The following is a 12,866-nucleotide window of genomic DNA, read 5'->3' as shown; positions in this document are numbered from 1 at the left end:
ATGACGGCGTGTCATTAAATCTCCGTCTCCTCTCTGACGACGCCAGACTGCATGCTGGGAGCTGTTTACCAGGGGGGGGGATGCTAACGCTAGCAGGGTTAGCTCCCCCTGCCAGGACGCTACTAAACTGGAGGTTTGTACGTATGTTTGAAACTTTAGAGCGCACCTGAGCACGCTGACCTCTGACCTTTGTGTGTTCCAGTCCACATGAGGGATGTGTGTTACCTGCAGAGGTGATCGGGTCAGAACATCACTCTGGAGTGAGACTCCGCCCCTTTTCCCCACCAGGTAACTTCCTATTTTCTGAAATGAGCACGTTTGATTTTGTGGAAGGCTGCGATCACGTGATCTGATGCTAATCGAAGCTCCAGAAGCTAACACATTAGCCAGCCACGCTGCTCCTAGCGCGTGTGCGGCTGTAATCGGGATCACTCGGCTCGATGCTGATAATGGGCTGATGGGAAATTCCTGTCAGCGCCGCCGCGCCGCAACGTTTCGCAACAGCTCTGGCAGCCGCGCCGCCGCTCCGCCGGGCCGCCAACGATGCGTCGCAGCATGTTCGCATAGCTGCCATTAAACGTGTCTTAAAGAGGGAAGAAAAGAAAACAAGACGAGTCTATCAAAACTCACACGAGTGTGTGTGTCACACACACGCACGCACGCACGCACGCACACACACACACACACACACACACACACACACACACACACACACACACACACACACACGCACACACACACACACTGCTCAGTATGCGACATCCCATCAGGAATTCGTGCGACGATGCTAACAAGCTCGTCTGCACAAGCATTAGCAGCTCGTTGGACCACCCAGGAGACGACGTTCCAGAGGTTCCAATAAGCTCCCGATCGGTCCCGACGCTCCGATCCGCAACACTTATCTGTTAATTAAGCACGGAAAATATGTGGAACGTCAGCCCGGGGGGATGGGAAGGCAGAAGGGTTTAGTTCCTGGAAACCAGGCGCTCCGGGAACATTGAAGTCGCTGGTTTGTTTTCAGTTTTGTAATTTCAACGAACATCGGAACGTCGGAGCAGCTCCTGATTCCCGATTCCTCTCTGATGAAACGAACCAGCCTCGTTAGTAAAACCACTTTAATTCCATATCGGAGTTTACACAGAAGTACCAAACTCAAGCATAAATACCATAAAAGAAGGATTGCAGTCTTCTCACGGGGCAGAAGGATTCCCACCCGCTTTAAAAAGGAATTTTTATGATGGTCCTAATTTTTCTCAGCTTGTTTCCGTCTGTTGAGCGTCTGTTGTCGGGGGTCCAGTGTCCTCACAAGTCACATAAATGCCAGTTAACTACGTGTGTGTACATAAAGCAACGGCTATATAAAGAGAAGAATGTTAGCATACAGGAGACACATCCCAACGTTCCGAGATTTGCTCTAAACATCCGTGGAAGCAGGAATGTACAGGTTGGATTATTCCCCGGAAGCACCGGCGCCTCCCAGGAAACCGTCCTCCCGGTTCTTAACGTCGCCCTCGGTCCCGGATGCGCCTCACTTCCTGTCCTCTGCAGTCGGTCGCAGCGTCCGATCCATCGACCCGTCGATCCGCAGGTGCTCGGCTCCTACGCGCCCAGCAGCATTCCCATGAAGTCCGACCCCTTCTGGATGGTGATGGGAGCGCCCGCGGCGTTGTCCACAAAGATGGAGGTGTACTGTCCGGCCTGGGGAGGGACACGGACGCAGGTGATGCACCGGACACGCCCACGGCCGAGCCGTCGGTGACTCACCTGTAGCTCCAGCAGCCCCTGGACGGCCACCGTGAAGATCTTGCTGTTGCTTTCCAGGCCCACGATCATCTCCAGAGAGCTGCGGCACATTAGCATTAGCCACGTTAGCATAGCACAAATTACACACGTCAGCATTAGCCACGTTAGCATAGCACAAACCACAGAACACGCGTTGATTCTTCACTTTCTTTCCCATCGTGTTGGCGTTAGCATGAGGCGCCTGTCGAACGCCAGCCTGTGGCTGTTAGCATTCGGTGCGAGATTAGCCAAGCTTGGCTAGGACCGAAGCTGCTTATCTCGTTAGCATCTCAATAATCTGTTTGGACAAATGAGCAAAAACGCAGATTTTCCCGGAGGTTTTTCCTCCCGATCGGAGCGTAAACATCAAGCCGGCTCTTGCGCGCTTTAACGACCGCTGCTCGTAGCGTAGCATAGCTGAAGGCTGTGACCACACAGCGAGCGCGCTGGCTGCTGTTAGCTGAAACATGATTCATTTTTATGGCAGATCCATCACGTCGGGCTGCCATCACAAAGAGCCTCGTTTCACATTCCCTGCATTTTCACATGTGGGAGGGCGAGGCCGGCTGGAGCGTTGGCTCGGGCCCCGGCCGCTCCAGACGCCTCTGGCTCGGAGGAGCCTTCATAATAATATTATTTATACGTTCCTCTCGTGGTGGCGAGCTCCCGGCGAGGCCGTATTTATTTCACTCCTGGTGTAAACACACATGTTGAAATATTGGGAATTTGCAGCATTTTTCGCCAAAGTCAACGGACGCGTCGGCTCGTTCGCGTCCCGCCTCCCAAACGCAGCGACGCTGCTTAGCATAGCAGGCTGCCTGGAGGGTCAAAGGTCACCCGGGGAGATTAGCGAGGCGACGGGGACGGCAGCTTTAAGAGCGACGCTTCCAGACAGGAAGTGTCAGAAGAGTCCGAGCCGGTCGGGAAAGGGAGGCGGGGCTTCGGCCCTAAACCCCCATGCTAACGTTAGCGACGGACAGAGGTGGGTGCAGGACGGAAGCGTGTGGTTGCGTCAGGTGAGCAGCAGGGGGCGCTGGCGGTGCGGTGGGCGGTACCCACGTGTAGCGATGGCAGAGCGACTCGATGCAGATCAGCACGCGGACGTTGTCCCGGGCCTTCAGCTGGCTCTTGCTCCTCTTCACCTCGCTGTGATCTGGAAACAACCAGCACGTTGGCGTTGGCGGCGGCGGCGGCGGCACGTGAACCTGGTGTGGGTGCGACTTACCGATGTGCACGTTAGCAGAGAACTGGTAGATCCCAGCGACGGGCGCCGTGAACCTGCCGGTGGACTGGTCCATTCCCGACCCCCTGAGGAAGGCTCCTTTAGCTGGAGGCTAAAGGTGGGCAGTTAGCAGTTAGCTTAGCATCCAGACGTTATCAAAAGAAACTGCTTTAAACGTGGTGACTGTTGCGATCACATGCTAACATATTAGCCAGCCAGCTCTTTGCCGGTCACGCTCTCTGGTTCTTCTGGACCCTGACTGGGTTTGGAGGCAGCCGTGGTGCCGACCCCCCCCCCCCCCCCCGCCCCCCCGCCCGTCCCGACTGGCGAATTCTTCCAGCACGGCGTCTATTTGCGTCCTCCCTCCCTCCCGTCTCACACAGACTCCCTTTTGTACGCGTGCGACCAGAAAAGCCGCGAGCGTCTCGCTGCCGGTGACAAGACGCCCCCCACCCCCCCCCACACACCGCCACAACTGCCCCACACGCAGCTCAAACCAAACAGAGCTGTTGAAAACACGAAACAACGTGCGTAACCACGGCGACGGGGATCCGCCGGCGTCACGCGGACTCACAGTCTGGAAGTTCTGGAGCTCCACCAGCGTCTTCTTGTCCACCAGCGCAGGTCCTCTCAGCTTGCAGTGGAACGCCTCCTGGACGCGGCTGCAGGCGGGGGGGGGGGGCCCGTCCAGCGCCGCCAGGGCGGCGGGCCGCTGGCTCGGGCCGCCGGCTCGCTCCAGCGCCGCAGCTCGCCGTTCCGTGGCCTCTGAGAGGAACGGGACAAGCGTCCTACAGTCACCACTTCCTGCCACCGGGACGCGACAGACACGTTCGCTACCTTTGATCATCTCTTTGAACTCCTGGAGAAGAACCTCCTGAGTGACCTCCGCCCCTGGAGAGCCTGGAGGTCCCTGTGGGCCAGGAGGACCTGGAGGACCAGGAGGGCCTGGCTAGGGGGGCAAGACAGGTAGATGAGAGCTCCTCCCACCTCCAGGTGACGTGAGCAGGTACAAACGACCAACACAGGTTAGCTTAGCATGATGGTAGCATCAGAATGATGAGAAATGTCCCCACTTCAAATATCCACCAAAGACGGGCGATCACGTGACAGGAAACGGCAGCTTTATGTCACTTCCTGTTGCTGTGGCGGCTGTGCGTCGGTGGGAGGAGCCAGATTTTCACCACAGCAACATTTTGGTTTGAATTCTGTGCTTTTATTTTGAAAGTTTGCGACACTTCCTGCCGCTCTGCCCGTTTCTCAGCCCGTTTTTGACGAGTGCGTTTTTTTACCAGAGGTCGTTTGCGTTTGCGACACTTCGCAGGAAAGTTTCCGACGGGTCGTTTGACGAAGTCCATCCAGGATCCCAGCGGATCCACTCGCTGGCCGTCTGGAACCTGCCGCACAGAAACACTCCAGGTAAACACGCAGCAATCCGCCCGACATTCCAGCATCCTGGATCCATCGGAAGCAGCTGGATCAGGAATTCTGGCAGAAGCCGTCGTGGGAAAGCCACCGTAGTGTGAGGACGTTTGCAGGATTTGGCGACCTCTGGTGGTGGGACCTGACCTGATCCTAAAGCCCGGACCTGTTTCACACCAGCCAGAGGTTCTGCGGAGGTTCTGCTGGAGTTCTGTGGTCGGAGAACCTTCAAAAACAAAGCGTGTGAGGATGTTGCGCAACATCTCATCTAAGCCGCCTTCCCAACGTCTGCGAGCAGATTAATGATGAGGAACGTTGTCTCCTCAGGAGGAACGTTGTCTCCTGAAGAGGAACGTTGTCTCCTCAGGAGGAACGTTGTCTCCTGAAGAGGAACGTTGTCTCCTGAAGAGGAACGTTGTCCCCCGAGGAGGAACGTTGTCTCCTGAAGAGGAACGTTGTCTCCCGAGGAGGAACGTTGTCTCCTGAAGAGGAACGTTGTCTTCTCAGGAGGAACGTTGTCTCCTGAAGAGGAACGTTGTCTCCTCAGGAGGAACGTTGTCTCCTGATGAGGAACGCACACACACACACTCACACACACACACTCACGCACACACACTCACTCACTCACACACACTCACGCACACACACACACTCACTCACACACACACACACACACACACACACACACACTCACGCACACACACACACTCACTCACACACACTCATGCACACACACACACTCACTCACACACTCTCTCTCATCTCGCTACTCTTTTCAGTAAAGATCTTGTCGGATTTGGAATCTCAAGCTGTCACCATTCCGGGTGGAACGTTCTTATCTGCTGATATGTCACCAGGTCACAGGTCAGAGGTCAGAGGTCACCACGTTCTAACGCCATCATTCTGTCAGCGCTCGCCGCCCCCTGTAGGTGCTCGCGAGTTTCCATCCTCGAAGGTGAGATCCCGTCAGGCGGGATCATCGTCCCCTGGACCGGAGTCCAACCGACGGCGGCGTGTTCTGGTGTCGTGGTGAAGCGTGTGCAGCAGCGCGTGACACACGCTAGTGACACGCTAGTGACACGCTAGTGACGGCTGATCAAAGCATCAAAGGCTCCACCAACAGGCGGGAATTACCAACCTGTCTGCAGTAACCTGCGGATTGGCCGCGGCTCCGTATCCGTGTTGACAACACGGCCGACACAGTGCGGAGGAGGAATGTGGCTGAGAGAACACCCGGGTTCTGCTTTGATCGGTGCTGTCGGGCCTCGGAGCGGCGCCGTCTGTCAGCAGGTGTGAACACACGCCTCCGACCGCGGAGCAGCCGAGCGTGTCGGCGCTGTCGACGTCCGCCTGACAGTGGTTACCACGGAGACGAGGCTCCGGGACACCACCAGGAACGCCGGCGCTGAAATAACAGAAGTTCCGTCCGTCCGGTTCAGCCCGGAGTTTGTGAAGGCGTTCCCAGGAAATTAGTGGGGATTTATTTGAAGCAATAAGAAGGAGAACTATTTCCCGCCAGCAGCCTCGTCACCGCTGTTAGAACACGTCTGCGTTCTTGTCTGTTCCGACCTGTTCACCTGTGCACGCGTGTTCCACAGGATGATGGACGTTCCCCTAATCCTCCTCTCACGCTCCAGCAGCCGTCCATGCCTGGACGGAACATCCAGGGCACGACTGTGGGTGGAGGAACATCTGCTCAGCTGGGTGCATCACGCCTGCGTTCTCCTCTCCTGAGGAGTCATCCATGTTCTCCTCTACTGAGGAGTTATGGACGTTCTCCTCTCCTGAGGAGTCATCTACGTTCTCCTCTACTGAGGAGTTATGGACGTTCTCCTCTCCTGAGGAGTCATCCATGTTCTCCTCCTCTCCTGAGGAGTCATCCACGTTCTCCTCCTCTCCTGAGGAGTCATCCACGTTCTCCTCCTCTACTGAGGAGTTATGGATGTTCTCCTCCTCTCCTGAGGAGTTATGGATGTTCTCCTCCTCTCCTGAGGAGCTATGGACGTTCTCCTCCTCTACTGAGGAGTCATCTATGTTCTCCTCCTCTACTGAGGAGCTATGGACGTTCTCCTCCTCTACTGAGGAGTTATGGATGTTCTCCTCTCCTGAGGAGTCATCCACGTTCTCCTCCTCTCCTGAGGAGTCATCCACGTTCTCCTCCTCTCCTGAGGAGTTATGGACGTTCTCCCTTTTCCCAGTGCTTTAAGCGGGCCGGCTCATGATCCCATCGTACCGGTTCTGACCGGTCCATTTCTCTCCATTTTCTCTCTGTGCGATTCGAGACTCAGATGGCTACACTACATTACCCAGCATGCACCTGTGGGAGGCCTCGTGAAAAGAGAAGAAGAGATCTGACGGACGTTGAACGTCAGTATGAGTCGGCGCCAGGTTGATCTACGGGATCTGAGTCCGTTACAAATGTTGGCCCGGGTCCAGTCGAGGAACCGGACCAGGGACACGGAGGTGGGACGGGAGGACAGAGCCAGCTAGCAGTAGCGCTGCCGCTAGCACAGGTAGCCTCCCATTTCTTTTCTGATATTTGTACTTTAGGTTTTCAAAGGTGTTGAGATCCGATACGATCCTGGTTCCACAGAACCGAGCCAGAAACACGTCACACGCTGTGATACAAACGTTGGGCAGAACCAGTGTGTGTGTGTGTGTGTGTGTATGTGTGTGTGTGGGGGGGGGGGGGGGGTCTGTTTGTGGGTGTGTGCGCTGCCACATTCCTCTCAGGTAAATGTTTCAGGTGAGGTTAGCCCCTCCCACTTTCCTGTGATTGACACCTGGCTGTAGCAGGTGTGTTGGTGTTGTTTTGTCCATCAGAATCTTTAAATTAATGAAACAGTTGTTTGTCGATGAGATGCAGAAAACAGAGAAGAGAGTGAGGACCGGGGGTTCTGCCAAACCCAAAAGGACAGGAAACAAGGAGCTCCTCGCCATCACGCCACACAGCAGGCGTGAGGTTTGACTCCGCCCCCTAATTAGACGCACAGAGAACACTGAACAACTGAACGGGAGCCCGAAACGTCTGAAACCCGTGATGAACGAATGTTTCAGTATCGGACGGACGGGTCTTCAGGATTCATCACCCTGATTTGATCGGATTTCTTCCTGATTTTATCAGATTTCTCCTGATTTGATCAGATTTCTTCCTGATTTGATCAGATTTGCTCCTGATTTGATCAGATTTGCTCCTGATTTGATCAGATTTGTTCTTGATTTGATCAGATTTGCTACTGATTTGATCAGATTTCCTCCTGATTTCTGTGTCAGATGGAAAATCTGCTGCGGAATGCTGCTGGCTGCCAGCAGCCCACACAGGACTGGTCAGGAGGGAACGCCATCGTGAGAAGTTTCCACTGGCACCGAGGAAAACATGGAAATATGGAACTTTTCTGAGTATTTCATGAGTTTCCTTCGTTGTCATGCCAACAGGCCTAATTACTAGAGTTTAGCATTGAGGCAAAAGCTGCAGACTGTCTTCGGAGTGGCGAGCTGGTCTGATGGAGCGTCCGTGGTCGTGGAGGACGACATGAAAAGAATGTGGGGGGGGCTAATCCAGGCCGAGGTGTTCTCTTTCAGGAGCGTTTCTATGGGGCTTTGTGAGGGCTTTACACCACACGCTGGCCCAGTTGGAAGGGCTGCACCGCCCCTATCGGATGTCCCAGACACGGCGGAGTCGGCTCAGACCTGCGGGCGACACAATCAATGCGCTGGGACCAGCGGCGCCGCCGGCCCGGGCGCCACAGGCCCGGGCGCCGCGGCAGCACTGCTGTTGGGAAGAGCGCCGCAAAATTAGGAAATAAAGTTACAACTGAGTCGGGATTTTAGGCCCGAACGGAGCAAATAAGCCCGCAGACACGGGCCGGGATGGCGTCCGCTGGGGGGGTGTGACATGAGGGGTGGGCGGGGACACAACAACCCCAAACACATCTGCCCCAGACGGCCGGGGGCAACAACAACAGCAGCAGTCAGACGTTCAGGATCCACACGCAACATCTCCAAATCAGCAACCGAAGGAGAGGAACCAGCCTCGGACCTCTGAGGGGTGGTCAGCAGCCACTGCGCTTCATTTACGTTTCCAATGGCAACGGCGCGCTCACGGGGTTGCCACGGTAACGCTGTCAGTTGGCTGCATCTGTTCATGGCGTGGGACAACCAATCGTGCTTTAGTCGCGCACATTGGCCTCGCTGAGGTCTGACCCGGGGTCACCTGAGCCGGGGTCACCTGAGCCGGGGTCACCTGAGCCGGGGTCACCTGACCCGGGGTCACCTGACCCGACTCTGCCCTTTACACAACATCTGTTCCAAACGTTTCCTTCTGCGGTTCTAAGGGAAGGTTCTTCAGGTTCTTCTGGTTCTGCAGAACCTTCAGAACCTGAATCAAAGTCTGAAATACGTGGAAAGTGCGTCAGTACCTTGATGCTTCCGCCGACCTCCTCGCTGTTGGAGATGGTGGCGTTGAGGGTCTCCGTCTGCTGCGGCGCCGCCTCCTTGGCTTTCTTCCGCTCCTTCTTGGCATCAACTCCATGGAGGAGGACGCACTGAGTCCAGAACACGGCTGCCATCAGCACCAGAGGCCCGGCCCCACACCGCATCTTCGCTCCCTGCACCAAAACAGCCCCGAGTCTTGTTGTGAGGATGCTGGCGAGGTTCAAAGTCCTGAGAGGAATGCGGGTCCAGGGACTCCCTGACGAGCGCTCAGCAGCACGCCGCCGCGGCAGAAGCTCTGGCTCCGGTCTGAGAGCCACGAGGATTACTCAACTGTGAAATATGTCGGGCAGAGCGGGCCCGGGGGACGACAGATCGGCGCAGATCTGACAGAAAATAAACCCATTAGTGAGATTTTTCACGCTCTCTGCTTTGTTGGAGGGTGAGGAGAGGGGAGGAAGGTCAGGGGGCCAGAGGAGGAGGGGGGCGGCTCTGTCCCGCTGGGGATCCTCACAAGTTGCCCTCTCGCTGGTCTCCAAGCAGCAGACTTCGTGGTCTCCGCTCAGGTGCTGCAGGTCTCCAACACCTCATGGATCTCTGGCTGCTGCAGGTCGTCTCTGCTCAGACTGAGCTCACGGGGGAGGGACGGGGGCTTTTATCACCACCCTCCGCCCCCTCGCGCTCCTTCCCCGTCTCTCCCTCTTCCATCCCTCTCTGTCCGTCTGTCTGTCGGCTTTATTTGCGCCAGACCCACGACGCTCGGAGCTCCTCTCCTTTAAAGCTGCGTCTCTCTGTGGATCTCTGAACAAACACGCCGTCCTGCACCATGATGTTGGGGAAACAGTTTATTTTAGATGTGCCAGTCAACAAAGGGTTGCGGGAACCTGCGGGAACAAAGCGAGGATTTTGGGATTTCCAAAAAATATGAAGTCATTGTTCGGTTTATTGTGAATAAATATGTCAGAACTCGGCGTTCTACCCTCAACTTTATTACATTTGAGTACATCGCCCCCCAGCGGCAGTAGCGGGACCTACACTAATGTTCCCGGACCTACACTAATGTTCCCGGATCCACAGAGAAGGTTCCAGGACGCACTGGTGTGTTACTGGTCTGTTACTGGTCTGTAGTGCATAATTCTGCTTGTGTAATCCGTGCAGCGGTGTGAATCCGTGTCTCCTTGAGCAGAGACCGTGTGTTGTCGTGTGGAACTGCCGCCTCCCGCCCGACAGGCGGCGCTGGCGCCCGCGTGTTCGTGTGGCTGGAGCCGAAGAAGCGCCAGCTGTTAGCCCGGACCTGAAGGCTGGTTGGTCGGTTGATGCGCCCTGGAAGCTGCGTTTATTCTGCCGTGTTTTAACCGCTCCTCTCCGCCTGTGTTGCTCCGGTTGAGCCACGTATACAGGAACTGCGCTGTGACAGCCGGACTGACCGGATACTCCAGCTGTTGGGGGCGTGCAGCTCTCGGTAGCCGCAGTTAGCTTAGCTTAGCTTAGCTTAGCTCAGCTCAGCCCAGCTGCAGAGCTTCTCTGTCGTGTCGCTTCTTCCGTCTTTCAGGTTGGTCTTTACGGGTCCATTTATCCTGCACATTTAGTTCTTTATCCTTAGCTGGCGCTCCGGTCCGGTAACGTTGTGTAGCGAACTTTAGCTTTAGACGCGTATTTTGTTTGAAGGCATCGATGATGTTTGGTTGAATTGGCTACAGTAAGCGCACAAAGTTGGTCTGTTGTCTCTAATGTTTTAGATAAATGTCCAGAACCGAGAGGAACACGGTGACGCTTATGAGAAAACCTTGTAAATAGCGAGAATCAGAGTTCTTTTACGTAAATATGTCTGTAAAATGACTCCGACAGACGTGACTATTGGTTCAGAACGCAGCATCTTTTTTCTGCTGAGTCACGTTTGCGCACTAAAGTGAGCTGGTTTCTCGGTGGGTGTCAGAACTAAGCCTCTAAAATGTTCTAAAGGTGATGACGGGCGGTTCCGAAGTGTCGTTTTAGCATTTTGGAGACGTGTGACGAGCCTGTGTGATTGTCCCGTTCAGGCAGTCATGGCTGGGAAGAGCCGCCACTTCCTGACTGGGAATATCACCACCTGCCTGCTGCTCCTGGCCGCGCACGCGTGTGCACGGCCCGCAAACATGTCGGCCCTGAAGGACAAAGCTCCAGTCAGCAAAGACGAGAACGAGATTCTCCCCCCGGACCACCTCAACGCCGTGAAAATGGAGCTGGACGGGCACCTGAACAAGGATTTCCAAAAGGAAGTCTTCCTGGGAAAAGAGATGGAGGAGTTTGACGAGGACTCCGAGCCCAGAAGGAACAGAAAGAAGTTGGTCGAGATTTTTGCCAAGTGAGTGAATTAATCTGGAATTACAGCATTCCTGAACTACGCTCCGTGTGTGTGTGTGTGTGTGTGTGTGTGTGTTCTCCAATAAGCTCGTTTCCTGGAGGTTTTGGGCCTGTTTGTCCTGTTTGTTGTTGACGGCATTCCTGACCCCATTCCCGACCCCATTCCTGACCCCGCGTCTGTGCCGAACCCTCAGAGTGGACTTCAACAAGGACCGCAGCGTCAGCGCCAAGGAGATGCAGCGGTGGATCATGGAGAAGACGGAGGAGCATTTCCAGGAGGCCACAAAGGAAAACAAGAACAGCTTCCACGCCGTCGACCCCGACGGCGACGGTGAGAGAGGTCGGAATGTCGGGAGAGTGGCGGGGCGGTGCGGGACTGACGGCCGGCTCTGTCCGCAGGTCACGTGACGTGGGACGAATACAGGGCGAAGTTTCTGGCCAGCAAAGGGTTCGATGAGAAGGACGTCGCAGAGAAGATCAAGAACAACGAAGATCTGAAACTGGATGAAGAAAGTGAGAAGCGGGCGGGAGCGGATCACCCGGTTATTCCTCTCCCCTCCGAATTCCTGGGATTGTTTTCCTGACGAGTTAACGCCCGTTTGTCTCCTGCAGCTCAGGAGGTTCTGGAGAGCCTGAAGGACCGGTGGTTCCAGGCCGACACCAACCCGGCGGACCAGCTGCTGAACGAGCAGGAGTTCCTGTCCTTCCTGCACCCGGAGCACAGCCGAGGAATGCTGAGGTACATGGTGAAGGAGATCGTGCGCGACCTAGGTGAGCGACCTTCGGCCGGTTCTGGTGGCACCTGGACCGGTTCTGGTGGCACCTGGACCGGGCTGAGCCTGTCGGGTTCTCCGCAGACCAGGACGGCGACAAGAAGCTGACGCTGTCGGAGTTCATCTCGCTGCCCGTGGGCACCGTGGACAACCAGCAGGGCCAGGACATCGACGACGACTGGGTCCGGGAGCGGAAGAAGGAGTTCCAGGAAGTGATCGACGCGGATCGCAACGGCATCGTCACCATGGAGGAGCTGGAGGTGGGGAATGTGGGCGGATCCCACGCGCACGCCGCCGGGCGTTCCGGCACGCCCCCTCAAAGGTTCTGTTTGTCCCGCAGGAGTACATGGACCCGATGAACGAGCACAACGCCCTGAACGAGGCCCGGCAGATGATCGCCGTGGCCGACGAGAACCAGAACCGCAGCCTGGAGCTGGACGAGATCCTCAAGTACAGCGAGTACTTCACCGGGAGCAAACTCATGGACTACGCCAGGAACGTTCACGAGGAGTTCTGAAGGAGTTCTGACGCGCTGCGGGAGGCGGCGCCGCACGGCTGGGCGCCACTTTAGCGGCTCCCTTTGATGCTGCGTGTGTATATACCGGTCCATCCCCATTAGATTCTTTTATTTTTGCAGTTCTGGCGGCGTTCCCGAGTCTGTATCCATGTAAATATTCCCGTCTCGCATCAGAACGCCGCTGAATGTCGCCGGCGGCGTCCGTCCGTGGCCGCAACGACTGCGATTATTTAAAACCGCTTTAGACGTGAGGCCGTCAGGCCGGGACTGGTTCAGGAGCCGAGTGGCGTCGCAGCATTCCGACGTTTGCTTGGGAAAACCGTTGCAGCTTTATGAAAAATGTCCGGAATTAATAAATATTCTCTTTATTCTCCAGCTG

The 12,866-nt window shown here is 55.8% G+C and overlaps 2 protein-coding genes across 5 annotated transcripts; one reads left to right on the top strand and one right to left on the bottom strand.

Annotated features, from left to right (window-relative positions):
* Nucleotides 1–964: 964 nt before the first annotated feature.
* On the bottom strand, nt 965–10,088 carry c1qtnf12 (C1q and TNF related 12). Of its 2 annotated transcripts, XR_003887745.1 has the most exons (9): nt 8,842–10,088; nt 4,294–4,398; nt 3,842–3,953; nt 3,579–3,769; nt 3,008–3,116; nt 2,842–2,935; nt 1,765–1,843; nt 1,167–1,698; nt 965–1,079 (listed from the first exon to the last, which is right to left on the bottom strand). XR_003887745.1 is itself a non-coding variant. In XM_029833106.1 (8 exons), exons 1-8 carry the CDS (start codon nt 9,019–9,021, stop codon nt 1,600–1,602), a joined length of 969 nt encoding a protein of 322 aa, XP_029688966.1. In that variant the 5' UTR covers nt 9,022–10,088; the 3' UTR covers nt 1,101–1,599. The 2 variants fall into 2 exon arrangements, 1 of the variants encoding a protein (XP_029688966.1); XM_029833106.1 differs by lacking the exon at nt 965–1,079 and having other exon boundaries at nt 1,101–1,698.
* Nucleotides 10,089–10,150: 62 nt separating this feature from the next.
* On the top strand, nt 10,151–12,862 carry sdf4 (stromal cell derived factor 4). 3 transcript variants are annotated; one of them, XM_029833105.1, is made up of 7 exons: nt 10,151–10,409; nt 10,888–11,198; nt 11,392–11,528; nt 11,597–11,710; nt 11,810–11,936; nt 12,055–12,230; nt 12,311–12,862. In XM_029833105.1, exons 2-7 carry the CDS (start codon nt 10,900–10,902, stop codon nt 12,496–12,498), a joined length of 1,041 nt encoding a protein of 346 aa, XP_029688965.1. In that variant the 5' UTR covers nt 10,151–10,409; nt 10,888–10,899; the 3' UTR covers nt 12,499–12,862. The 3 variants fall into 3 exon arrangements, with proteins under 3 accessions (XP_029688965.1, XP_029688964.1, XP_029688963.1); XM_029833104.1 differs by having other exon boundaries at nt 10,153–10,406; nt 10,894–11,198; nt 11,810–11,968; XM_029833103.1 differs by having other exon boundaries at nt 10,153–10,409; nt 11,810–11,968.
* The last annotated feature ends 4 nt before the right edge of the window (nt 12,863–12,866 follow it).

Source organism: Takifugu rubripes, chromosome 3, assembly GCF_901000725.2.
Source record: "Takifugu rubripes chromosome 3, fTakRub1.2, whole genome shotgun sequence".
NCBI classification, from domain to species: Eukaryota; Metazoa; Chordata; class Actinopteri; order Tetraodontiformes; family Tetraodontidae; genus Takifugu; species Takifugu rubripes.
This window is presented reverse-complemented; position numbering and strand designations above follow the sequence as displayed.